This window comes from Musa acuminata, chromosome BXJ1-1 (assembly GCF_036884655.1).
Source record: "Musa acuminata AAA Group cultivar baxijiao chromosome BXJ1-1, Cavendish_Baxijiao_AAA, whole genome shotgun sequence".
Lineage (NCBI taxonomy): Eukaryota > Viridiplantae > Streptophyta > Magnoliopsida > Zingiberales > Musaceae > Musa > Musa acuminata.
Window position 1 is genome coordinate 11,512,426 of NC_088327.1, and position 26,974 is coordinate 11,539,399.

Below are 26,974 nucleotides of genomic sequence, written 5' to 3' on the forward strand. Positions count from 1 at the left end.
TATATACATATATATATGTATATGTATATACATATAAATGTATATGTATATGTATATACATATATATTTATATGTATATGTATATACATATATATTTATATGTATATGTATATACATATATATTTATATACATACATATATATTTATATGTATATGTATATACATATACATATACATATATATATATATATATATATATATATATACATATATATATATATGTATAAATATATATATGTATATATATATATGTATATATATATATATACATATGTATATATATATATATATATATATATATGTATATATATATATATATATAGAGAGAGAGAGAGAGAGAGAGAGAGAGAGAGAGAGAGAGAGAGTGGGGAAATTGTGTGTCCATATATGTCTTAAAAAGTAAATAAAATTTGTATTTATTCATGTGAATTTAAGTTTAGCATATGTGATTGTAGTAAATCTTTGTGTGTTGACTACATTTGACTAAAGAATGCTATTCATAACTTTACAAAGGGAATTCCGAGTATATAATTGTGTGTATGGGATGTTTGTGAGTATGCCTAAAACAAAGTATACAAATTGTTATTGCAATATCACAATTGTGTTTTAATCTGATCCACCAAAACCTATAAATTCGTTTTAAAAACTGATTGAGAAAGCAACACAAGCATTGCAACGATGTCTTGCCCAGTGGGCTGCCATTTGGTCGACATGCACACACGAGAGCCCCCACTGCCCCCTCACGTGATCCATCGATCGAAGCTTGATCCCCGAGAAAGTCGTATGAGTCGACCATCGATACACGACGATTGAGCTTGCCATCTCGGCTCCCCCCTCGATTGCATCGCTGGTCATCAACAACCTATTGCTCTCGATCATGATTTTAGAAATGGTTGCACACATAATTATAGGGAGTATTAATCTTAGACTGCGTGGCCCATGTCTTCTCTCGAGACACCTGACGCCGAGCTTCATCAATTATCCGTTTCAAACATGCTTCTATCCTAATAGACGGCACGCCTCTAATCGTCCTTCCCTGATATAACCGCTAGGAAGACGTGTTCACTAGCCATCAACATAAATGAGTCCCTAATGATGCGAAGGGCTCTAGGGAGAATGAGCGACCGACAACCATTCATCGATGAATTAGGTATAAAAGCTAACCCTCGGAACCATAGGAGACAAGCATGCTCAATCTTAATTCTTTTTAGTTTTATCAAACCCTCTTCCCCTACTTTACCGATTTGAGTGAGGGTCATGTCAGGATATTCTCTTCACATTAACCGTTTATGTAGGACCTAGGCACGTCTAAAAAACACCGTGGAGCAATATTATATACTTCTAGAAAGATCAAGACATATCTCAAGACGACCTCAAACCTCTTTCAACATATAAGTCGCTCCTCGATACGATTGAGAATTAATCGCAACACTTTAAGAAACCCCTTGCAATCTCAAATGCTTGCTCGGGTACCACTCCCGCCCGCCTCCAAGAATGAATTTATATCCTTGGAGTCGAATTAGATCATGTTAACTCTTTGATCAAAGAATCCTCCCAACAAAATGGATGAAGTCTTCAATCAACTAATCATCAATCAATTTTAACATTCATTTGCATAAATGAAATTACATTAATCGAATAATATTTTAGCTGTTCATGAACGGACCACAGCTATATCTTCCTCTTAAAATACCTGATAAATATCTAGTGGACAAAATTGTAAATATCTTCCTATATATGCGTATACCTTTCGACTCTCCTCTTCGCCCTCATTCCCCACCTTATCCATGGCGGCGTCTTCTTTCTTCCTCCCTTCCCTCTTCTCCCAAATCCCCACCATCTCTTCCTCCAAGCCCCAGCCCGGAGCTCTTGCTCTCTCCTCCCTCTCGCTATGCTCCTCCAAGCCCTGCTCTCCTTTCAAGAGTGTCTCTTTTCCCTCAAATAACTCGTTCCCCGTCCTAAGAAAGGCGCCAGCTTTGGATTCGGCGATGGTTCTCAAGGTGGCGCTCTCGTCGGATATGGAGCAAGAGGAGGAGGCGGAATACTCGCCGGAATTGAAGCTCTTCGTCGGGAATCTCCCCTTCAGCGTCGACAGTGCCCAACTCGCTGGCCTCTTTCAACGGGCCGGCAATGTTGAGATGGTCGAGGTATGACTAAGCCAGGTTAAATGTGTTGTACTTGGTATATAGCTTATCTCCTCTGGTAGAATCTGTAATTGCTTGACATCTTCTTGCTGCTGCTTTTTATTGTCTGGTGGTTGTGACTGCTTGAATAGTTTTGTAGTGCTTCTGACATTTTTTTCTGCTTATTTTCTCTTTATCTTTTGTTTTCTTTGTACATTCTTGAACATAATTTTTTTTTTGTAAAGATGCAATTTTGATGGTTCTAATTTGCAGGTTATATATGACAAGCTAACCGGAAAAAGTAGAGGATTTGGATTTGTGACAATGTCTACCATCAACGAGGTTGAAGCAGCTATTAAGCAGTTTAATGGTTATGTAAGTCACTCTGTGCATGCTTAACTATGATATCAGTCTTAACCTGTACATACATAAATGTGTTCCAAGTAGAAACCCCCCATGGCAGACTTAAGTTATATGATGCATATGATGCTTTGTTCCGTTGCTAGTTGAGTTGTTGCCCTCTATTTTTGCTAGTAGCAGTGTTGTGAGCTGGATGAAGACCCAACTTGAACCAACAAAAAGTGATAAGTTATAATGTAACATGAACTCCCAAAAACCCCAAAAAATTATAGGTACTTAGTAATTAAATAAGTTTGATCAATAACGTAGTCCGATCCTGATCCACACATCATTTACTGGCTTTTAAACTGTTGTTAAGTTTGTAGCTGAGACTACATTTCATCTTCAACTTTATTTTCTCCTTTTTGGTTCTTTAATGGCTGATCTTAGGAGAACCAAAATGTGATATTTAATTTACCTTTAAATCTTTATTATACAACGGAGACAATGCTCTTTCACAAGCTAGCATATGATCTTTTCTGCCCTATCTACCAAAGACCTCTCATAAATTTTTTTTCTTCTCTCTTCTTAATTAGTTGTTGGGTCTTTTGCAACTCATGTTCAAGCCCTTGTCAGGTTGTATAGAGATCGACTCATGACCAATGCACTTATCAGACAAATGACACGAAAAATTGAGTGCATGCTGTACTTATTTCACTGCTTTACTTAGTTCAGGTCTCGGTGCTTATTATTCATCACTTGGTGCTTTAGTTAGGTTTTGCTCTGTGCCTGCCACGAAAAACTGGCACAGATTAAGTGGATATTTTTGCCATAATATGGTTCTGTGATCCAACAGACACTTGAAGGGAGATCGTTGAGGGTGAACTCAGGACCGCCTCCACGAAGAGATGAGTTTCCATCTAAAGGATTTCGAACTGTTAGCAACCTTGAAGCTGCAAACAAGGTCTATGTAGGAAATCTCTCATGGGGCGTCGACAATTTGGCTCTCGAGACACTTTTCAGTGAACAAGGCAAGGTCTTAGAGGCCAAAGTCGTTTATGATAGGGAGAGTGGTAGATCAAGAGGCTTCGGCTTTGTCACTTACAGCTCCGCTGAGGAAGTTGATAATGCTATAGCATCACTTAATGGCACTGTAAGTCTCTTTTCCCTATCTTCATTGCCTTGCAAGAAAATTCTTGTGTTGGATATCTGTCTGCTTGCTTGTGCTTAGGACTATTTGTTCTTTGTTTTGTATACATATGTTGCAGACAAGCAGCTCAAAAGGAACATATTCTTTTATCTTTCTTTAGTCTACCCAGTTCCTTGTGGAGACCCAAATGTTAAGGATCATGTTTTAGTGTACACAGATTCTTTAGTCAGTCATCGTTTTCCATTCCCATGGGTTGAGGATCATATACACAGTTTCTTTAGTCGGTCATCGTTTTCCATTCGCAAGGGTTGAGGATCATACTTCCTGAATGACACCAAGTAGTCCTACATGACAAAATAATGATGGACATCATCAGCTGGTACAACTTGAGTGCCCTATTAACAATATTTTGGGCGTGGTAACCTTGCAATGTCGGCAAACCTGCTCCATGAAGCTTGTAGCTCATTAAGCCAAGTCTTCCTTGACTTAATCCTACCATGAATCTTGTGCGCTAACCTGAAATTTTCTCTGCTTAGTTGATCAATGTTATATCGGACTACTGCTAATACACCCTTTCTCTGTGCAGGACTTGAATGGAAGATCAATACGCGTTACAGTGGCAGAACCAAGGGCTAGGCGCGAGTTCTGACTCTTTAGAGTTGCCGTAAACCTCTGTGTGTTAATTTCATTTGGAAGCTCTGGCAATGAAAGAGCTGGTCATATATCAGATTTAGCAACCAATCTGTCTCTGTATGTTTGTAATGCTGGAACTTGTCCAAGCAGTCTATCTTTTGTTCAATGAGTTGTGGCACTTGGCACAATTTTGATGCTTGAAACAAACCTAATTGGATCATCCTATGTGTGTTTGAGATCCTTTTCAGTGACTCCACCCCTTTTTATCTTTTCATAAACCATCCAATCACAGCATGAGAATATACAAGTCACATGATTGAATGATCTATGAAAAGATCCATTATCTTTCTCCAGGTGATTGAACAGCAAATTTAAGAAAGCAAAAGACATGAATCAAAATTCCATAATATTCTATTATTGCATCTCAGAGCAAACAAATGGAGAAGGCTGATTGAATGATCCATGAAAAGATCCATTATCTTTCTTCAGGTGATTGAATAGCAAATTTAAGAAAGCAAAAGACATGTATCAAAGTTCCATAATATTCTATTATTGCAACTCACAGCAAACAAATGGAGACGGCAACTTCCGTAGCAAAGTAACAATAAGCAAATAACAATTCAGTATCTAATGGATCGCAATTACCGACGCTGGCCACCATTCCATCCACCACGCAGACCACCATTCCATCCACCACGCTGGGCACTGCCACCAGCCCCTCCAGTGCCGGCTTCTCTTTGTTTCTCTTCCCTCTCTGCAGCCATTTCTGCTTTCATCTTTTGCACAATCTCAAGTATCTTTGGATTGAAGAAACGATCCCGGACAAGTTTCTTCTCCTCTGCTTGTATTTCTTTAATGGCACTTGGGTAGGGATTTGGAGGTGGCTTCTTCCCTTGCAGACGTGCAATTTGCTTCAGCTCAGAGTATGCCTTCTTCTTTGCTTTCTTCTCAGCTCGATATTCCATCTAATGAAAAATCAAGGAACAAGTTACTAAAAATTACTAATTAGATATTCAGTAGCACAATCAATATGTCAAGAAGCTGAGCACTAGAAACCAAGAAACTTTTGTTAGACGATGTTCTAAATCTTCTGACGTGCTACTGAAACCAATCAATGTCGCACTGAGTGAGAATATACATCAGCTACAGCCATGGCTTCCTCTTCATCAACACCTTGATCCTTCAGCTCCAGAACACGCCAAGCAAAAACTCGTGCTGGAGGAGGATCAAAACCACTTATCCTGTTGAAATTAGAGAACCACATTAGCATCTGCACTTTCATTACATTTACTACAGCCCCATCTGGAAAACTGATAGCTCAAATGCTTCATCTGTTTACTTGAGTTGATTCTTTATCAAAATTAACTCATCTCCACACAAGCAGCAGTGACAAAAAATAATGCAATAGCTGTTGACCTTTTGAACTCTACACCGGAAGTAATAGACAAATAACTATAGCAAGACTACCTACAAACAAGATTTGGTCATTGACCACAAGAACAAAACTGAAGGTATCAATGTTACCACTGCAAGCACAAAAATGTTGCCTTTTCATTCCAAACACTTATATTGCCTAAAAGGAAAGCCCCCTATGATGGAATCAGAGGTAAATTAATCAAAAGAATCAGACAATAAATGAATAGGATATCTTAGCACAAGGAATAGGAGAGTAAGAGAGAGCAAAGTGATTACTTGATAGCATCATGGTAGAGAGAATCCGGATATTTCTTAAAGAACCTCTTTATGTAAACATCCTCGGGCAGCTCGATCTTCTTGATCTTCCCGTCCGTCCGTGGGAACGTCACCGGTGGCGCCCTGCACAACCAATTCCAGAGATCAATCTGCTTTCTACGATCAGGGACACAGAGACACTATCTAAAAGGGTCGAACAGATTGTCCTAGTCCAACAAATTGCATCAATTAGGCTTGTAAGAGGAAGGAGAGAGGGGCGTACTCTTCCATGGGTTTGAGCCACACCGGGGTGGGCTTGGCGAGGCCCTTCACCAACTTCCTCGTCTTGGAGAAGAGGTCTCCTCGCATGTACGACATCTTTTCCGGCTTCCCACTATATGCAATCTGCCTGCTATTGCCTCGAGAGAGACCGGCGACCAACTACCAATTCTAAGAGGCATAAACACAAACATCAAGCGTGCAAGCATAATTACGTACAGGCATAAACACAAACATTTACCACCGTGATAAAGAAAATGTAATCAATATCACTAAAGATCTCTCGTCTCGCTCAAATGATCAGCGATCGCAGAAGAGGGAAGCGTTGAGATCATCACCTGAGGGTTCTTCAGGGAACGCAGAGATGCAGAGGGACAGCGGCGCAAGGAAGACTTCACCCTCGATGCATCGTATTGGGCACGTCCAATACTGAGCCCAACTTAAATCCAATATGAAATCGGATGCAGAAAGATACCCGATCCATTCATATGATCCGAATCCGAAAATTAAATACCGGTGTCACCGAGGCAGCAAAAGCCCCACAAGCATGTCCACTCACAGTGAAGGTAGATTGCACGGGTATTCGATGAACGTATAATTCAGGATTGGATTCAAGTCGGGAAAGTTTCTAGGCTTCTTTTCCCTCTCAACCCAACTTCTCCAACATATAAGGCTCACACACCTTTCTGTTAGTCCCGCTGTGGTTTCTTGCTCTCTCCCTCGGCTCGAAGTGCACGCCGCCATGGCCGAGATCTCCGAAGAAGCCCAGGAGCAGCAGTACACCTCTTTCTCCTCCTCCTCTTCCTCTCCAATCGCCGCCCCGGAGGTCGATCCCGACGAGGAGTCTTTGGCCTCGGTTCTCGCCAAGAAGAGCCCGATGCCCTTCCTCGAGGCTGCCAACGCCGAGAAGTGGGTCAAGGATGCGGCCCAGAGGACATAGTCGGACGCGCCGCCCAACGATCTAAGTCATCAGACAAGGCGGCGACCAAGGCCGAGCAGAGTAAGCTCTCTGCTTGTTTTTGATTCCCTTATATCTGTGGCCTTGAACCTCGTCTCGTGATAAACCTACTTTCTCATCTACCATGAGTCGCGGTAAATAGGGCTTGGTTCTTGGAAATAACTAGGTAAGGAAAATATTATGACTGGTTGGGATTGTTGAAGGTGCAAATAGACTTTAATCGGAATCCATATTTATTTGATTCCATTTGTGTTTGCATAGAGGTGTTTGCTTACCTTCTTGCTCATAAACCATTAGTAAATAGGAGAAAAGAAAGGCTTACGGGGACTAGGGACTTTTGTGAAGGGCAAACAAGTGGTTCTTGCTTACTCTGAAAATTTGGATGGAGGAAAGATGATATTTCATGGTGCCTGCAGTATTTGTGCTGGCTTGTTTAACTTGATGATGGCGGATAATAAAACTGCAAAGTACGAAATTCTACAGATGACTACACTCAGAACATAGAGTCGAGACATCATAGGGAGGTGGCTCAAAGTTTGGTCATCTAGTGTTGGTCTTCTCCTTTTCAAATTGAAAGCTATAGCCCACTTGTGCTAAAGAAAAATTGCAATCTAATTCCTAAAGATGCTTGTCAAGTACTTTCTTAACACAAGAAAAGGTATATAAGGCAGTGGTGACATTGCAAATGATACATTCTAAATATTGAGCTATTAATAGAATTAGGTAAGAGCAAAATGATACATTCCATTTCCTTCTACAATTTTTTTTTTGCAAAGGGTAAGTGATGAAGGTGGGATTCGAACTCAGGGCCTTACAATAAACCATCAAAGTCTTTATTGGCTAAGTTAGTTGGCATCTTCAAACTTTTATTTTTTTCACAAGTTTTTTTCACACATATTTAGGTAAGTGCAAAATGTTTGTGACCTAGTAAATTGTGTTGTTCGCATCTTCATATCTTGTTTATAACACTTACAAAAAACACATTGTGTATTGAGGTCCAAAAGATTGTAGCTCACGCGGTCAGTTTCCTTTCTGTATGATTTAATCTAATATTCCTAGTAGAATTATCTGGTCTAATTGACAATCCAATTCCCCTACTAAATTCATGGTTAATTTTGAATTTAAAAGAAAAATGTAGAAGCCAAAAATATCCTTGAGTAGGTTCAAAATGTCCATGGAGGTCAATAACTCTTGTTCAGAATATCAACTGAAGACTAGAGCATCCAATTTCACCTTGATCCTTTGTTCTCAAGTAATTTGTACATTGATTGCAGAAGCTTCACAAAACAAGATAGAACAGTTATATCTTAATTTGCAACCAGAAAACAACCACCATTATAATCATGAATTACAAACCTGGTTCCTCCTCTCAGCCGATGACTCCAAGAATCATCAGTTTTTTGTTTGTACCCCTTTTCATTTGAATAACATATCTGATGATAACACCTCTTATTCTAAAAGTTTCATTCTCTTTCATGAATACAGAGTTTGGTGGCTATTATTGGAACTGAGCATTGGTAATATAATCACATTTGTTAGATTAAAGGCAAAAAGATTTAGTTTATATACTTCAAAATATATAATGCAGAAGCTAATGGTATGGTTTTTCCAGCTAACATGTCCTTTGGTAGTTTTTTACCAGGGTACCCTGTGCATTGAGGTTCTTGAATGAAACATCATTGGTTCAATTCATGTTGATTTCTTTCTTTCAATTTGGATCACATGTGTATGCAAGACCTCTTGGAATTGCTAGTGAAGGGGCTGTAAATATTGATGCCAGTTGCTCATTTAAGGCATGACTACCACATGCATGGTTTTCTGGCATAATGGTTAGAACAGTCAAAGAGCTTTTTTCATGGTGTCTGAAAAATATAAGTTATAAAATACGTTCTTTTCTTACATGTAGCAGAATTGAATTTTTTATGCCTTTGTATTAAGTGCTAATTTGAGTTTTTTAAGCTTTCATTTTGGAATAAATATTACCCTTTATCGTTCATTGTCATGCAGAGCCAAACTCTGAAAATGGTCTCGACTTATTATAATTTATAAGTATTCATGGACTTGGACACTTCAAGATGTTACCATCAGCATTCCTGTTCCTCAGGGAACATAATCAAGGTTTGTTGCTCGTGAGATAAAGAAGACCCATTTGAAAGTTGGGTTAAAGGGACAACCTCCATTTATCTCTGTAAGTCTCTGGATAGTGGATTATGTGTTTCACAAGTTTATATTATAACACCTCATAGAAAAACTTCCTTTGTAGAGGTGAAAGCACCTTCCTCTTATACTTGCACATGTTTCTTCTGTAATTCTTCCAGGGAGATCTTTATCGACCAGTGAAGACAGAAGATTGCTTCTGGAGCATAGGTATCTTTATGCTACTTTACATATATTTCATGCAACAACTTCCAACTGTTCTTCATACTTACTGGTAATCGATGTTGTCATAGGGTGGACAATACATTTCTATACTTTTGACCAAGCAAAATCAGATGGAATGGTGGAAGTGTGTGGTAAAGGGTGACCCTGAAATTGATACACTAAAAAGTAGAACCTGAATATAGCAATATCTGATCTGGATCGTGAAACTTGGCAGATTTTACAGAAAATGATGGTAAACTCTTGTTCTTTCAATAAAATCGAACACTTCTGGGTAATCATGCTTTTGTGGAGATTTGTTTTCCTTGGTTCACTCCTTTTGGATCGTTATTGTGTTTGGACACTGAGTTATATCTGTTTCGCATAAATCTCAAATCGGCGTAATAGAACTTATATTCCATGATCCATCTGTGAAATTGTAATGCAGCAATGTACTTATTAGGTTTGCTAGAACAATTCGAAGAGGCTACGCCTATCTTTTGTCCTGTGCTAGTTTGACTGTTTCTTTTTCTTCATTGCAGTTTGAGCAGTGGCAGAAAGCTATGGGTCTTCCAACAAGTGACGATATGTAGAAGCAAGAAATTCTGAAAAAGATAGGTGAATGACCACCTCTTTTCAATTGTTGTAATCAGCATTTGACTACCTGCTAATCTCATTTAAAATTTGACTTTTACTTGTGCAGCACCCATAAATTGACTTTTCAAGAGCAAAAAGAGCCCTGTTGGAGGATTTCGAAGAGGTGTTTTGCGCAGCAAGTGTTATCTGGTCTTAAGACTAGATTGATTTGTACCTGAGGGGAGATGTTAAAGAATATGAACTTTTCTAGCAGCTTAAACATGTGAAGGCTCCGTGGTTGGAGTCTTTCTGCCTTATTACAAGTGTTTAGCCGAAAACCAATTGCAGGTAGGATTCGTTTATCTTCTTACTAATGGAAATTGATATTTCCATTTATTTTCTTTGCGGTTTTTGTATAAGTGGCTTATACTCCATGAATGGGTGCCTTGAAAGGTGAATTGCTACAGATCATTATTGAAATTCCCACATCCCAATCCCAATTTTTGGTTATTTTCCAAGAAACATCCAAATTTTAGAGAAAGGGTTTCTTATTTGTTCATCTTTGCACTTAGCACAACTATGTTTTTGATTAACAATAAATTAGAATGTTTCATTACAATGATTATATATATTCTACTTCGTTACATATCAGCCGTCGTTGTCGGACTGACACGGACTTAGCTGGTTTTGCCTAAGTCGTGCGGCACCCTTGCGCGTCCGTCCGCAAAGGTCAGCCTTCCCGAAGCCTCCCATTGTCCCTTAGGACCAACAAAAGAGAGAACGGGTTAAAGAGAACGCCTCAAACGGGATCCACAAGCAAACATGTCCGAAAAACACTTCATAGACAAAGCAAATTACAAACAGACTTTACAAGCTCTGAACAGTGGCACAACAAAGGGTAAAATTGTCCATTACAGACTGAAAAGCTCTCGAGCGTGTCCACATGACACAACCTTTATTTACAAGCCTAAAGAGGCCACCAACCCAACTAACATGGGACTATTAAGCCTTCGGCCGCCCCTCTATCGGCTGTACAAGGCATGAACATGCCAAACGACACGGACATACATAAGCATTACATCAAACACCCTGTTTCGAAGTTTGTCCGTGACATTCTTCCCCACTTATCCCTTCGACGTCCTCGTCGAAGCCTTTGTGAACACTGCAACTCTTCGCCTTTGCTGAGTCTTCAATCTTCTGCTCCAGCTGCAATGCGCCTCCTGGCTCCCAGCTGCTCTCTGCTGCTGTTTCTGAGTAGTCGAACCTTTTTGATCCGCCATGCTGTTGCAACTCACCAATGACTCTGACTCTGGTGTGGGGTTGGCTGAGTTGTGTTGATCATTGTTTATTCCTGCGGATCCCCCAGATGAAGGAAAAGACCATTCTTACTGCGCCAGTCTCTCAAAAATTCCACATGCTGCTTGAACTGGGTGGATGCTTGTTGGAGCTTTAACGAGCATCGCCTCGCAAACTTCTGAAGTTTTGGGTCCTTCCTCCACAACATCTGCTCATTGACTCTTCTTTCAGTTAGTTGTCACATCCAAGTAGGTTCGCATCACTTCCGCTTTCGATTGGCATTTCGTTGGGAAATGAAGCGGACAATCTACTCTCAGTAGCACTGATCACCGTTGGTGAGGATTTGACAACTGTTGTCTTCCATTCTCTTCGAAGGGTCTTTGAACTTGTACAGAGCTCCTCTGCTGGATAGATAAGAGAATTGGGGTACTCGGTTTCGCCCATTCTCTTAAGAGTTGAGAAGGCAAAGGTTACTTGATTTCGCCCGCCTCCTCGAGGTTGTACTTCATGCATCGAGCTGGTTACTGGCCTTCGCCTGCTCTTTGCTCACACTTCTGAAGCACTTGAAGTGTTTGCACTCCTTGCGTTGAGTTAGCTACTGTGATTCACCTTCTCAATGCCATTGAACTTCTGGAATGCAGGAAGTTTTCACCCCAACTTGGAGTAATTCTCTGATAGATGAGGTCGCCTCTGGGATTGTACCGTCTTCTCCATCAACCCTGCCGCCTACTCCACTGAGTAGCAAAGGTACAGCACCGCGTACTGCTTGCTTCGTTCCTTGGTTGTGCACTCTTGCATGACCCGAAGTCCTTCACTTACGGCTATCTTGATGAGAAACTTGTTGACACCGGTCTTACGAAGTTTCTTGGCCTCTGCCCTTCAGCCTTGTCTCGGTACTTGGAGATTGCCTCTGCATGCTCCACCTCCTCGGCCCCTTTCATGACCAAACACTCTCCCTCCATGAGAGTAAGGGATCAATGACCTTCACGGAAGTCCCGCCTCTGCGGTACCATGGCGCTGCCATGCCCATGGCACTACTATCCGTCGCCTCGCATCTCCATCCCTTTTCTTCACAATCAGTAGATATGCCTCCGTGACACTCCTCCGAGTCCACCTCTATTCTAACTGATTGCTTGATTTTGGGTAGCTAAGTCCCTCTGGACTCGTCGTCGCTTCCTCGCCCCTTTCGACCCCCTGCTTCAACACCTCTGTGTTCTCTAAGCAGTCTGTTTGATCGATGGAGAGACAGACTGCAACTCCCAAGCATGGCCTCTGCCATCACATTGTAGGGTTTGCACCAATTCTGTTCTCCTTAGCTTCCTTGGTAGCAACGTTCGCTTACTCGGCCTTGTCCTCTGACTTGCCGGGCTCCCTTAAGCGAATATGAGCTCTGGAGCAGTCCAACTCTCCAGCTGCTTCGATCATACCTTTGCATGATCAAGTCCCTCCCATGGAACTCACTGGTACTTGCATTCGAACTTTTCCCTTAGTGGAACACAGCCCCCATATGCTGATGACCAAGATTTTCATCCGGTGCAAAATTCGATGCACGCCCGGAAGACCCGCCTCTGCGGTACCATGGCCTTCACTCCTTGAATCCATAGCCCTTCTTGCCGTCGTGTTGTTCACCGAAGTGGAGCTTCCAGTAGCTCCCGATCATACCTCCATATGATCTAGTCCCTCCCGGGACTGTGTCGTGTGTATCGCATTGCCACGAACTGTTCCACCACGATCCGCTGCACCATGTCGCCTCCTGGTGACATCTCCATTGCATTCTGATCCTTGTGGAATAAACTCGAATTGTGAACCCTCCATGTGTGGCCTCTGCCAATACATCGCAGGGTCACCTCCACCTTCGATTTTGTTCGCTCCTTTGGCAATCGACCTTCATCCACCCACTCTTGGGTCACACCTAGATGAAGCACCGCTCTAGGACAATCCGTCGCCTAGTAGCTCCCGAAGTCCACCGACTTCACTGTAATTTGTGCACCATTGTCTGGATCCTGGGCCTCTGCCCCTACCAGCACAATCTCCGCTGCGCACCGCTTCCTTCATGGCAACTCGAATGGCAACACTGTGGCATATTCTTCAAGAGTACCTGCCTCTGCGTCCTCTTGCCCCGTGCTAAGGCCTTTTGAACTTAACTTCGCCTCCGCAAATTGAGTCGCCTTAGTTCCTCCATCAAATGCTCCTCCGAGATAAGGTGCATGTGCCCCGAAGCTCCCTTCGTCTTTGGCACCATGCAAGATGAGTCTGCTCCGTCAGAATGAAGGACCCATGGAACAACATGATCTTACTCTTGCCTCTGCAAGAGTTCATGTCCTTGACCTCTGTCTAAGGAAAGCACTGTGCCTCTGCTCCATGTTCCAACTTCTATGCTGGCTCCCTTCAAGCGGCTTGAGTACTTCGCCAAGTTACACCCAAGTTGCTCCGCTCCTCGTTTTTGCATTGAGTCGATGGTGGCTCTCGCGCCCACCATTCCACGGGTCAGCCCTCCCTTGAGTCCGATCTCCACATCGACTCCAAGTGTGCCTTCATTTAAGTTGCTTTAGGTCGCTCCCCCACTTGATCTCGCAATGCATCCACCAATGCATTCTCTCAAGCGAGATCATACGACGACTCCTCGTCGCTTGCTCAGTCCATCGAGCTTCGTGGAGTTGTTGTTTGTTGAGGTACTCCTCCTCAACATGTGAGGTCCGTCTCACATGATTCTCCCTCTGGAGAGCCGGGACTTATCCCTCCTGGATAACTGTCCCATTGGAGCAACATCTTTCTTCGTTTCGGAGACCACCATCCCCTTGGACTACTCCGATCTGCTGAACAAACTGTGCATTGTTCTGCCTCCTGCAAACACACTTGCTAGATTGCGACTCCCCGTCAATACAGCCCCCACTGCACCCCTCAAGGCCTAGCAACATGCTGAACTCATTGCACACTTCAGCCTCCTACGGACGTATCCTTCACATGCCGAAGAGAAAGTTTCAATGCTCCATGGCGCCGAGTTTCGGTCGCCTTGGGATGGCCACGAACATTCCGTCGTCCGCATACAAGCCCATGCATGAGTACCAAATTCTTCGAGTTAGCAATTCCCCTCACCTCTGTGAGCTTTGCATAACTCTTTTGGTCGTTGAGCAACTCATTCCACCTTGCATGGTCTCATTCTTGCCAAGCGCCTCGCTTGCCTAGAGCACCATCAAGTATAGTTGTCAACGTTGAGCCATAGCTCAAACTCAGCCATCCCAACCTTTGTGCGCTCCAAATTCTTCCAAGCTTGCCTGTTCTCGTGGTGCCTCTTGCGCGAAGGGTTGGCCATTCCTCTGAATGCCAATCTCGGATGCCCGCTCCTCTGAGCGACTCCTTTACCCTACATCTCCATGCCCGTTTTCCCTCAAACGGTCGCGCGTGTGCTGACTGCCCTCAACGCAGCCCCGCTAGGTCCCCCACGTTTGCATGTCAAGTGTTTTTATGAGTGCTTGTCCCGCTCTGATACCATATGACACGGACTTAGCTGGTTTTGCCTAAGTCGTGCGGCACCCTTGCGCGTCCGTCCGCAAAGGTCAGCCTCCCCGAAGCCTCCCATTGTCCCTTAGGACCAACAAAAGAGAGAACGGGTTAAAGAGAACGCCTCAAACGGGATCCACAAGCAAACATGTCCGAAAAACACTTCATAGACAAAGCAAATTACAAACAGACTTTACAAGCTCTGAACAGTGGCACAACAAAGGGTAAAATGGTCCATTACAGACCGAAAAGCTCTCGAGCGTGTCCACATGGCACAACCTTTATTTACAAGCCTAAAGAGGCCACCAACCCAACTAACATGGGACTATTAAGCCTTCGGCCGCCCCTCTACCGGCTGTACAAGGCATGAACATGCCAAACGACACGGACATACATAAGCATTACATCAAACACCCTGTTTCGAAGTTTGTCCGTGACAGGACGGTGGATGTGCTAGCTGACAATTATGTGATGGTTAGTTCTTCGAATTGCTAGCTGCTATCGTTATATATATTTGTTCTTCGAACTGGGGCACCCTTGTTTCATCAGGCTTCCTCGCATCTCTCTCGTTTCCCCATCCCTCACCTTCCTTCCATCTCCCTAGAGAATCCCTTCGTTCGCTGCTCCTCCGCTGTGCCCTCCTCCATCCCTAGCCTCTCCTTCGGTGCCTACATGGAGCTCATGGCCGTTCCCAAGAAAAAGGTGCACCGCACCCTCACCCCGTCTCTTTCTTGATCTTATATGATCTTTGAAGTCGACTAATGTGGTTGAATGCTGTAAAGTTAGTTTCTTTCCTTCAAAATTTTGGGTTCTGGATCTTGTATCGTCGGTTCTTTTTTTGCATGTCTTTGTGGTTTGACGTAGAGACTGGAATGACTCCAATTGGACCCCTTCAGTACATGCCCAGAAGCTGTTTGATGGTTTGCTTTATATAGCTTGAGATTCAATTATGCCTCACATATTATTATGCTTTGACTTCCATCAATCTGTGTTTAGTGCTGGCATATCTTCCCTGTTCAGAATAATTGAACTTAATAGTTACTATGAGTTATGGAAAGTTTTGTCTTTAAGAATCATCCTAAACTCAGTACATTCTCTTTTACTTTTCTGTGGACTATTGGTTTCTCAAAAGATTTGCCTTGTTTTTGTTGTACTGCTTTTTAAAGTTTGGTTTTTCAGTTTGCTTACCATCAACATCTACTTTGCAAACTTAATACTTCCTGATAACTGCTGCCACTTTACTGGAGTTTGTTGTATTTTTCTTTTCTGATTCATGCTCTTGGTCTTTATCTGTGTCATATTCTTGACAGTTTCCTCTGTGCACATGTGCTCCAAGTTACTGTTTTATGCAGCAGCATGTACCGGTATTTTTTCTATGAGGTCACCCAGTGATATTTAGAATGATGTTTGCAATATAGGTGTCGGCATAAGAAAGGTCTGCGGAATGGACCCAAGGCTCGAAAAACTGTTCCAGCGATTGTCCATTGCAAGTAAGATTTCTTTCTCTATGTTGTAGGTCTGTTTTGGCAAATCTCGCCATTAAATTTTTGTTGCAACTTGCAACTTTGTGATTGATAGAATTTACTGGAATAACATTTACCCATAAATTATGCACCTTTTTTATGTGTGGAGGACATTCATGTTTACAATTTTGGATTATTCCAGCTAATTTTCACCAGCATTCCAACTTATAACTCCTCTATTTATTCTGTTTGATGTTAGAATTAAAAGATAGTAGTCCATCATGAAGCGGTTTAAAATTGACCAAATTATCAATATTGTTGCAATACGCCAGGCCTGTAGTTAAAGAAGTGAAAGCATGCAATGGCTAAGATAAATTTCAATTCCACGTTAAAAGTTCATCAACTGTATAAAATCTTCCATCCTATTATTCACAAAGAGTCTATTTTAAATGAATGTCTTTTCAATGGATTGTAAAATGAGCTACATAATCATGGCAAATAGTTTGGTGACCAGTTTCCTCTTCCAGAAAAAAAAAAAGATGTACAAAACAACTAGAATAACTGGTCACAATTGGAGTCAGTTATCATTGTGAGAAATGAGTGGGAAGACTGTTTGATTGCCTGGGTTATCTAGCAACAACAAGCCAGTAAGATAGTATGTGCTACTGCTGTACACTGTATCACCTCTTCGCTTAGATTTAGAATGTTTACTAAAATGCAGGACGAATAGAGTTTTTCCAATTCTGCTGAATGCTAAGTATCACAAAGTTAGTAGCTGAAGGATGACAACATTGTTAACAGATTGGATCTAAAATATCTTTTTTATTCTACAACGACCAAGCACTAAACCCCAGAACAGTATATTCTTTTTTCTTGAGATTAAAACTTATGATTGTGCTTCAAACAGAAGCCGTTGTATGTGACAAGTTGATGCTTGTTTACATTTGATGTTCTACTTGTTCACATTTAATGTTCTACTTTTTTTTAAAAAAAAAGCAACATGTAATGTTCAATTGATAATTGAAGAGTTTAAGCAGTTTGAGAATTATTCAAACCGTTTTTATTCTTATTGTTTAGGAACATCGATAATTTCCCCGTCAGATGTCTAACTAGCCTCTTCTCTCGATGTTTTGGTTATGACACTTTGTACTGCTTTGTGTTTTTTTAGCATGGATATAGCATGCACTAGTCATTTCTTGTTTGTTTGTTAGTGTTGCTCACTCATGTATCGAAGATTGGTGCTAATAAAATCAATCCATCCTCTAGGAACTTCTTTTTCCTGAAGGGAAAAATGATCTATGCAGGGTAACTTTGTTTTCTGGTTTCAATACTACAATAGCAAAAACAGTGATTGTTGGGAGTTTTGACTTATTTTAGACATGATTATATAGATAGATATGATGAAATATGAATCCATATATGTACATGATTACTGCCAAGCCTGTAAGATATGATGCATGCTGATTGCCTGTGTAGTGTATGCTCAGGATCTGGATACATTTGGTGGTCCATGATACTTTTGAACTCAACTTTCCAAAGTGAAAAAAAAAGGTATATCATCAAGAAATTGTTACGGGAGATATACACTGAGCCCTTGGAAAGAGTTCCATTTATAAATCCCCACCCCCCGGGATTTCACAATTTGCTCTTTAACACTGTTTTAGTTATTAAAAGGAGGAACTGACTTTCAAAAGTTAGAAAAGCAGAAGCTATCTTATGTCTACCTTGTATCTGATCATTGCTGGATAATGTCTTATCTTGTTTAAATCTTTGCTGCATAGGGCTCAGAACATGTCAGTCGTTTGTTTTTTTGTTTGCTTCTGCTGACACCTGGTTCTGAATGAGAAAATCGTCACTTTATATAACCTTGCAGGAGTTGTGGTTGCGTTAAGTTGCCACACTACTGCTGCAGTGGTGACAGTGGTGCTTCAAGCTCATGAAAGAAATTCATACTAGTGATAACACTAATCTTGCTAAAGGATGATCTTCTTGTATTTGTTTTCTTTGCTGCTGGTTTTATTTTATCAGCTGCAGCATTGCAGCTGTTGTCCTATCTAGATATGGGATTTCATCGGGTTCTAGTTTGTGAAACAACCTTGAAATCATCTTTTCATGCTTCCAAGGAATGTAATGCTGTATTTTCAGATGCATACGGTACAAATTTCAATTTTTACATGTGATTAAAGTTCTTGCTGCTTGTCAAATGACACCCATGTGTCCTGGAGGCACTTATCTATATCCCAAATTACATGGAAATGGCTCGATGAACTTAGCTCTGAGCTATTTCATGATATTTGAGGTGGAATCAAGGGCAGAGTGAATTGAAGCAATGAATTACAACTTCCTAAGTGGAACCACCAACCTTCTGGTTAAAGACAGATGCAGTTCGGAGGTACACAGCCTTTTTATCATCCCTCACATAATGAGATATGATTTTGTCAATGAACCGCTCTGTTATTCCTTTTCATTGTTATTCATTTTCAGTGCATTTCTAAGTGTGAGTCATCTTGGAATAGATCAACTTCAGTTTATAGATCACTAAGCATATCGTTCTCACCTGAGCTCAGTGACTAAAGATTATAGATCATAACAAGGATCCGTGCTTCATTTTTGAGTTGTTTATTGTGTGCAACATCCTATAAAGGTGACATAGCTATCCAGAACACACAAAATTTCTTTGGTTTATCTTCAAAACAAGCAGCAAATTCCTCTTCCAGGTTGGGCACAGAGCATCAAACAACAGACTGATGCCACTGTTTTTGAAAGAGATGTTTTCAGGTGCAAGTTTTTTTTATACCGAGTATCAAGTTGTGGGTTGCCTCTTGTCACTTCTCAAATGCACTACTTCATTCTTTAATATATATCTTGTGTTTTCTTATTGAGAGTAAAAAAAAGATCAGGTGGACTTGTTGATGGATGAACGTAAGGGCATGAAGACAACAGCTGGTTTTTAAGTATATGTGATGATCCAACCTACCCAGATATGCCACAAAGAGTAAGACGTGGCAATCTTATCTTGTTCTTGTTTCTACCACTGTTTGGTTTGACTGATTCAATTGCCATGATTTGATATGGTTGGTGGATGTCACTAACTGGGTCTGACATCCATCGTTCTGTATCTACAGTATGGCCAACGGCTCTTGGTGATTAGAGTTGGATGTTGTCTTCATCAGAAGCCAGACATAGAGAATCTATCCAAAGTATGGACGCACGGTTTTGTCACCAAACAAAGCCTATTGGGAAACTGGATATGAAGCTTACTCGGTGATTTCACGTGCAAGATTGTCATGTTAGATTGCACTGTCAGAGAAAATGTGTTAATTGCAATTATTTTAGACTTGTCAGTGTTATACTGATAGAAAATGTGGGCTGCGATGACTCCGGGAAGAAAAGTGTTATAAGAGATTCCAAGTGTGTTTGAATCTGTTAAAACTAGGGCAAGTACGCCAGTGTTGTTTTTGTTTTCTCATTTACATAAAAAGAAAATGCAACAAGATAAAAGTAAGCTTTACTGTGTGTAACTATTTGTATTAGACCTCGATACTCTTCGAGTGCAAAATGACTCTTCCACCGTCATCGGTCATTAATGAATTCAAACATATTTTATTGTTCCATAAGAAGCCAATCATGCAACATGTGCAATTCTAATGGACAACATCTTCATTAAAATTATCGGGTCGGGCACGAATCTTCACATCCAATCCAAATTGTATCCACCATTCACTCACCTAATGTGCAATCAAAACCCATATATATATATATATATATATAATCTCCATTTAATTTAAATATAGATCGAACGAATCTTGTATCTTATTCACCTTGTGAGTTTTTATGACGTGTTGCGGCCAAAAAACAATAAAAAGCGGATCGGGTTTCCTACAAAACTCGATCCGAACTCCCACCCTGTAGTCGGTGGGATATTTCGTCGGATTCCCGCGTCACGCGTGCGGCACAGCTCACGCCACTTTTGACTCTCTATCTCCACTTTTTTTTCTGACCCCATCCACGTTTGTCACCCACATCTGTCTCTCTCCCAGCCCACTCCATGTCGACATGTGGGCCCCACACATTTGTTTTCTCTCACAGAGGGGAGGTATATCTCGCCCGCGTCCACACGCCAAAGCCCAGAAAGCAATCTCACTTCGTTGCACCCGAAACCGACCGCGGAGCCCACCCAGCCACGGCCACCCGTTCTTCCATTGGCCAACCAAGTACCCGACCACAGGTGGGACCCATTCAACGCTTTCCTTCAGCTTACCTTGCGTCTTATAAACGACAACTTCTTCTTCCACGACACGACACAACCTACGATTTACCTTTCAATATGATCTCAGGGCGTGCGCTTCATGCGGTGATCCTGTCGAACCCTAAGTCGTGGTAGGAAGAGACGGTCAGATTATAACTCCATAGCGAGGATAAGACACGGCGTTGGGGTTTCCATTTCTCTTGCTTCGGAAGGAGAGTTGGGTTGGAAGCCCGCCGACATCGATGGCCGTCTCCTCCACCATTTACCCGGCTTACTTCGTCTCCGCCGCCGCCGGAGACCGCCGTGCTTCCGACTCCGGTGCCCATCCTCGCCCCGAGAAGCTGGGCTCCTCCTCCTTTCTCCTCGGCGGCGCACCTCGCTTCTCCGGCCTCTCTTCCGCTACGATCCTGCGGTTCCCCCCTAACTTCGTGCGCCAGCTGAGCACCAAGGCGCGTCGGAACTGCAGCAACATCGGTGTTGCGCAGATCGTGGCGGCTTCGTGGTCGAACAGCTCGCAGTCTTTCGAGGCCCCACGGTCCGCGGTCTCCGCGGACGCCGTTGTGGCTCCCGAGGTCGCGGCGGAGGACGCCAACCTCGGTGCCGGTGGTGGGTCTGAGAGTAGGTTTGTAGAGTCGCCGGTGGGGGAAGCGAAGGTTTCCGCCGCCGTTGCAAAGGCTGCAGCGTCGCTAAGCTCCGACGGGAGTCTCGCGGTTCATGCTGGTGACTGATCTATCTCAGTTACTCTTTGATGTTGCATTTTATTCTTTTCCTCTCATGATTTAAGATCTTGATGTTAAAACTAAAGATTAGGTTTTTGCTCAAATTAAATGTTTGATTTTGGGACTAAAAAAGCTATTTTTGTCATTCACAGACACCTACTCCCATATTTATTGACATTCTCTACATCTCCAATTAGCTACTTTAGGTTTTCACCCGAAAAATATAAAATCTTAACACTAATAAGCTGGTCTTTTCTCAAGAAGAAACATCAATGGAGACTACTCCAAATTGTTATAGATTGTCTACATGTTCAATTTTCTAATCTGCTGCGTCTGTCAAAATAATTGTTCAACTGGAATTTGGAGGTCTTGCATGTTTTGTTATAAATATATTCTTGTCATGGTACTTTGTTAGGTGAGAGATTTGGGCGAGGCATAACCACAGATGCTATTACCACCCCGGTTGTTAATACCTCTGCTTACTGGTTTAACAACTCGGATGAGCTGATTGATTTCAAGGTTTGTATCAATTTTTTTAAAGTGTTAATACTTAATAATGTCTCTTCTGGTTTCTTCATGATCTTTGAGGTCATAATTTTGAAAATTTTGGCTCGGTTTTTTGTAGGAAAAGAGGCATGCTAGTTTTGAGTATGGTAGATATGGAAACCCTACTACACAGGCATTGGAGGAGAAGATGAGGTGGGTATTGGTCATGCATAAAGAATATCTGGCATCAACTGCTGAATGTGTTGCATCTTGATGCTACTTCTTTGCTGGAGCAGTGCCCTGGAAAGAGCTGAATCCACATTGTTTGTGTCATCTGGCATGTATGCCAGTGTGGCTATGCTGTCATCTCTGGTTCCTGCTGGTGGGCATATTGTGATCACTACCGACTGTTATAGGAAGACAAGAATCTTCATCGAAAATGAGCTTCCCAAAATGGGAATTTCGGTAGTTTTCAAAACCTTGCATCATCTATATAATCTTTTCCTAATTGATCTTCAAGTCTGATTTTATCTTATTTGAATAGCTAGAAAGCTGTCTCAATTTATACTCATGCCATGAGGTTAATGATGTATAAATAAGACTTAGTCCCTGCTAGTTTGTTGATGATCTTTCTTCATGCAATTATGTGCCCAAATGACAAACTCTATTTGCCACTGTGTGTTATTTATTACTCATTATCCTTGAAATGCAGGTCACTGTCATTGATCCTGCTGACATTGAGTCTCTAAAAATTTCACTGGATCAAAATAATGTGAGTAAATAATGCTGCCGTTTGTTATGTTCATCAGTTTAGATATTTTGTCATATTCTCCAATTGCATGGCAGCTAACAAATGTATTTTCTTCTCAGGTATCTCTTTTCTTTTCAGAATCTCCAACTAATCCATTCCTCCGATGTGTTGATATTGAGTTGGTTTCACAACTTTGCCACAACAAAGGTGTCCTGGTTTGCATAGATGGTACTTTTGCATCACCTGTCAATCAGAAGGCATTAACTCTGGGAGCTGATCTAGTTTTACATTCTGCTACAAAGTTTATTGGTGGTCACAATGATGTAAGTCAAATGAAGCAATAAAATTGTGTTCATGGTAATTATTTTTCGGATTAAATTGTAGAAATATTACCCATTTTAGGTTCTTGGTGGTTGCATCAGTGGTTCAGAGGAACTTATCTCCAAAATTAGCCTGCATCATCACGTTATTGGTGGTGTTCTCAATCCTGTAAGTGAATAACCATTGCATTTCTGTAGTTGTATTTGATTGATAGATACAAGAAGTCAGTTGTGAGGCTTCAGACATCGAGATTTAACTGTACCTGGAAAAAAATTTCTTTTATCTCTTTTGTTATTTATGAAAGTTTTATATGGCAGCTTCTATAGCACTATTTGGTTCCCTAATGACTGACCTGTTATGAATGAGTTGGTGCAGTAGTCGGTCATCAATGACTGATACAAACTTGTGTGAACTGTTGGCTATAGATTTACATGTTTATCTTTGCAAGGAAACAAATCAAATATTTCCTTTCACTCAGCTGATGAGATCATATTTTCAGAATGCCGCATATATGATTCTTCGGGGCATGAAGACGCTGCATCTTCGTGTACAGAATCAGAATAGTACAGCACTAAGGATGGCCCAATTTTTAGAGGAACATCCCAAGGTATGTAAATGCAACCTTTGGTCTTTTGTATAGTTCTCAAAATTGGGTTTGGGATCAGGATGATCTAGGGACGATAAAAATCGAGATTGTTAGGATCTGCATTCTTTCTGGACTTTTTCTTCAAAAAATGACAAAGATTGTTTTGGTGGCATAAATCCAAGGAAAGTTATACTTAATTAAATCAAGACTCTGTTGCATTTGGATACATTCATTTAGAAAGTGCTATTAAAAAACACTTCTTTTTTTCTCTATCATCCTTGGCATTATTAGTACAATGGAAACTAGAATAATAGTATGCCTGAAGAACATATGCGTGAAAGTATCATTCTTAACATTACTAGCAATGCCCACATGCATCATTATCATTCTGTTGTATTGCGTGATACCAATTGGATTTGATTATCTCAGGAGTGTTTTTTTCTCTTCACATCGAAAAACAGAAAAATTGTACTGAGTTCAGAAAAAGGGTAACATAATCCAGAAAAAGGGTAACATAATCATAAAATAGGGTAAAAATTAGCTCACTGTGAGTTTCTTTTGATAGCTTAATCTTTGTTTAGCTCATAGCCTTTTTGCAAATGTTCACCACTTCCTGAACAATATCGTTCACTTCTTAACTGATCTTACTTTCACTTCTGAACTGATCTTACCAAAGCCTTCTTGCTTGAAAATTTGTCCATGACTCAAATTTTCACAGTAGCAATAGCAAATGATAGGCATCATGTTGTAACATGCGATTCCCACATTTCAGTGCCATCTGGTGAACTTTAAAAAATGAGTGGCATAAATTTCCAAGCTGCTTTAACCCATTTGTGATTCCAAAATTTTATTGCAATTTGTCTCCTTCAGATGATGACCTCCAAGATTGGATATCTTTGGGGAGAATTGTGTTTACGAATCTCAAAACCTTTAAAGGGGATCTTATTTATAGGGAAAACGAGGGATTGTGGAAAAGAGCGATCAGGCTTAAATAATGACATCCCAGGAAGACTAGGACATGCTTTGCCCTTGCATCTCATTTGCAATCTGTATTCTCCTCATCATCTCTTCATGTAGAAGACATGGGCTCAAAAACCAATTGCATGACATTTTTTCTAATGCTCATGTGGTTTCCGTCATACTGAAAAATGTAAATAGGTTGAATGGCTACACCTTTCTAGTGAACAATTAATGTTCATGATCTAGGAAAACTGATATTCTCTGTTCTAAAGGTTACTAGATATATGTAAATTTCATGATTTAAATCAGAAACCAGTTTGGTAACAGTTGGCTTGCTTGATTTTGTATAAATATCCAAAACTTGCTGAAATTGTCACCCCCCAAATATTGCAGAAGTCATTTTTACTGTTTGGTGTAGTTGGCTCTTTTGATGGTCTTAGATATTGGAGTGTTAAGATGTGGCCTTACATATGAGGTGTTACTCCCTCTGCCTATGACTTCATTGTGTATACCTTATTAGTTGCTTCTTAGAGGCTGATTACTCCCTCTGCCTAAGACTTCATGCAGCTGCAAGTGCTTTCACCTTCTCAACTGACTTCGTAGACTTTTGTATTATTGTAACTAGTTATACATAATGAACTCTTTTAGTGATTAATAACTACTGTGTTGAGTGGTCCATCGCCTCAACTTAATTCTTCCATTTCCCTATTGCTGATTGTGTGACAGTAAATGATAAAACCTCCCCGTTGCAGCAAATAATGAACAGCTAGTGTTTGGTGGCATTTGCTCCCTCTCGCTTATTTAGATGACATGCATTTCCCCATTTGTCACACATTCTCTTTGCTATGTGTTCTTTTCTTATCACATTTTCATCTCCGCCACTTCCACATCGCTGTATCTACTTCATCTCATTCTTCTTTTTTTTCTTCCTCTATCTCCCGACTATTTTCTGCTTCATTGCATCCCAACTGGCCCATTATCTATTTTCCTTCGGTTCTCATTTTCTTATTATCTCATACTATTACCACTCATTCAGCTGCACAAACCAAAGTAGTGCCTCACATTGTACCTTATCCACCAGATATCAGGGATCAGGGCTACTTTTTAGAACAGTTGGAGCTAAGCCTCTTTCCACGCTGAGAAGCATGTGTAGATTTGTATTTAAATGTGTTCTACAGGAACCTGTCTATTTTTTCCTGTTATCGTTTTGCAAGTAGGCTGCAGCATGTATGTCGGTAGTTTCCAAGCTTAACTTCTATCTTGGATCCTATATTCTGGCTTTCATGTTTGCTCATTTAGCTAAAACAATATGGTGCACAGGAGAACGACTAGTTGGTTTTACTTCTTACACATTCTTTCATGTTTGATCATTTAGCTAAAACAATATGGTGCACAGTAGAACCACTAGTTGGTTTTACTTCTTACACATCGTTTGTCAGAAATCTGACATACTATTTTTTCCAGATAATTCGTGTCTATTATCCAGGCCTGCCAAGTCATCCAGAGCATCACATTGCCAAGCGTCAAATGACTGGTTTTGGTGGTGTTGTCAGTTTTGAGGTAGGGTCCATCTTATTTTGCATCATCAACATTTTGGTTTCATTAACTTGTTTGAGATTTGGTGCAGGTGGCTGGAGACTTGAACACCACGAAGAAATTTGTTGATTCTTTAAAGATACCTTACATTGCCCCTTCATTTGGAGGCTGTGAGAGTATAGTAGACCAACCTGCCATCATGTCTTACTGGTAATTTTACATGTCTACATTATTATTTTATAGTAGATCATGGAGCCAGAATTTGGACATTTAAAAGACACAGAAAATCTTCAAATTTTACAAAAAGATAAATCGGTATGGGGTTTCTAACTCATCTTCCCTGTGCAGGGACCTTAGCGGATCGGAAAGAGTAGCCAAATATGGTATCAAGGACAATCTGGTCAGGTTCAGTTTTGGGGTTGAGGGTTTTGAGGATCTGAAGGCTGATATCCTTCAGGCCTTGGAAAAGATCTAATTCGCATTATTGTATTGTGTTGTGAACCTGATCAAGCCATATGTGTGCTTTGCTTACATTAGTCCCCTAAATACTATTTGAGCTTGAGCTAGACTAGTCATGAAGATGAACAGCAATTTGCTATGTGTCTACTTCTATTTTTCATGCTTCGACATAATATCTTGCTAATGAATTACTAGTATGCAGTATCAGTGTTAAGAATCTGCATGAAACATGAGTACAAATTTTGGCATAAAAGTGTAAGCTGGAACATGCCTCAGCAAGGATATCATCATTCTCTATCTTGGAAATTTGACGAATATAGTGGTGAAAATGATTACAGGTTTCTGATGCACTCAGGGAACCAAATCTTGCAGCATCAGATTGATGCAACCCTATACAAGCATGCCATTGTCTCTTGGCGTTGATACACGTACACTAGTTGACACGGGAGATAACACGTAGGCGCATTTGGTTGATATGGCATTTTCTTCAGGTTGACATCTGATAGGGCATATCTTGGGAACCTACCTTTTGACTACTATTTTCAGTAATATCAGCATCG

General features: G+C 41.0%; 3 protein-coding genes and 1 long non-coding RNA gene across 7 annotated transcripts; 3 read left to right on the forward strand and 1 right to left on the reverse strand.

Annotated features, from left to right (window-relative positions):
* The first annotated feature begins 1,761 nt into the window (after positions 1-1,761).
* LOC135673505 (29 kDa ribonucleoprotein A, chloroplastic-like) lies at positions 1,762-4,465 on the forward strand. The gene is made up of 4 exons (XM_065182531.1): positions 1,762-2,147; positions 2,397-2,498; positions 3,319-3,615; positions 4,199-4,465. Exons 1-4 carry the CDS (start codon positions 1,788-1,790, stop codon positions 4,259-4,261), a joined length of 822 nt encoding a protein of 273 aa, XP_065038603.1. The 5' UTR covers positions 1,762-1,787; the 3' UTR covers positions 4,262-4,465.
* A 304-nt stretch (positions 4,466-4,769) lies between these two features.
* Positions 4,770-6,685, reverse strand: LOC103991360 (uncharacterized). Its single transcript, XM_009410789.3, has 5 exons — positions 6,534-6,685; positions 6,200-6,366; positions 5,938-6,060; positions 5,384-5,486; positions 4,770-5,210 (listed from the first exon to the last, which is right to left on the reverse strand). The coding sequence occupies exons 2-5, from the start codon at positions 6,292-6,294 to the stop codon at positions 4,887-4,889; spliced, it is 645 nt and encodes a 214-aa protein (XP_009409064.2). The 5' UTR covers positions 6,295-6,366; positions 6,534-6,685; the 3' UTR covers positions 4,770-4,886.
* A 216-nt stretch (positions 6,686-6,901) lies between these two features.
* LOC103991354 (uncharacterized) lies at positions 6,902-19,854 on the forward strand. 4 transcript variants are annotated; one of them, XR_010513392.1, is made up of 9 exons: positions 6,902-7,195; positions 9,161-9,341; positions 9,417-9,520; positions 9,604-9,767; positions 10,054-10,129; positions 10,215-10,435; positions 16,303-19,125; positions 19,233-19,342; positions 19,473-19,854. It is a non-coding gene; the product is annotated as an uncharacterized LOC103991354 (long non-coding RNA). The 4 variants fall into 4 exon arrangements; XR_010513393.1 differs by having other exon boundaries at positions 16,303-18,739; positions 18,832-19,342; XR_010513388.1 differs by having other exon boundaries at positions 16,303-19,342.
* Positions 19,855-20,688: 834 nt separating this feature from the next.
* Positions 20,689-26,621, forward strand: LOC103991346 (cystathionine gamma-synthase 1, chloroplastic). Its single transcript, XM_009410769.3, has 11 exons — positions 20,689-21,316; positions 21,731-21,834; positions 21,941-22,014; positions 22,098-22,266; positions 22,514-22,573; positions 22,672-22,875; positions 22,955-23,041; positions 23,373-23,480; positions 25,884-25,979; positions 26,047-26,165; positions 26,304-26,621. Exons 1-11 carry the CDS (start codon positions 20,839-20,841, stop codon positions 26,428-26,430), a joined length of 1,626 nt encoding a protein of 541 aa, XP_009409044.2. The 5' UTR covers positions 20,689-20,838; the 3' UTR covers positions 26,431-26,621.
* The last annotated feature ends 353 nt before the right edge of the window (positions 26,622-26,974 follow it).

What these genes read in the sequence shown, in the direction of transcription:
- LOC135673505 (XM_065182531.1), top strand. Translation starts at nt 1,788, where the DNA reads ATGGCGGCGTCTTCTTTCTTCCTCCCTTCCCTCTTCTCCCAAATCCCC. An exon ending in GCAATGTTGAGATGGTCGAG is followed by an intron (nt 2,148 to 2,396) that starts GTATGACTAAGC and finishes TCTAATTTGCAG; the next exon opens with GTTATATATGACAAGCTAAC. An exon ending in TTAAGCAGTTTAATGGTTAT is followed by an intron (nt 2,499 to 3,318) that starts GTAAGTCACTCT and finishes GTGATCCAACAG; the next exon opens with ACACTTGAAGGGAGATCGTT.
- LOC103991360 (XM_009410789.3), bottom strand. Translation starts at nt 6,294, where the DNA reads ATGTCGTACATGCGAGGAGACCTCTTCTCCAAGACGAGGAAGTTGGTG. An exon ending in CTCTACCATGATGCTATCAA is followed by an intron (nt 5,487 to 5,937) that starts GTAATCACTTTG and finishes TAATTTCAACAG; the next exon opens with GATAAGTGGTTTTGATCCTC. An exon ending in AAGCCATGGCTGTAGCTGAT is followed by an intron (nt 5,211 to 5,383) that starts GTATATTCTCAC and finishes ATTTTTCATTAG; the next exon opens with ATGGAATATCGAGCTGAGAA.
- LOC103991346 (XM_009410769.3), top strand. Translation starts at nt 20,839, where the DNA reads ATGGCCGTCTCCTCCACCATTTACCCGGCTTACTTCGTCTCCGCCGCC. An exon ending in GAGTCTCGCGGTTCATGCTG is followed by an intron (nt 21,317 to 21,730) that starts GTGACTGATCTA and finishes GTACTTTGTTAG; the next exon opens with GTGAGAGATTTGGGCGAGGC. An exon ending in GTGGTGTTGTCAGTTTTGAG is followed by an intron (nt 25,980 to 26,046) that starts GTAGGGTCCATC and finishes GATTTGGTGCAG; the next exon opens with GTGGCTGGAGACTTGAACAC.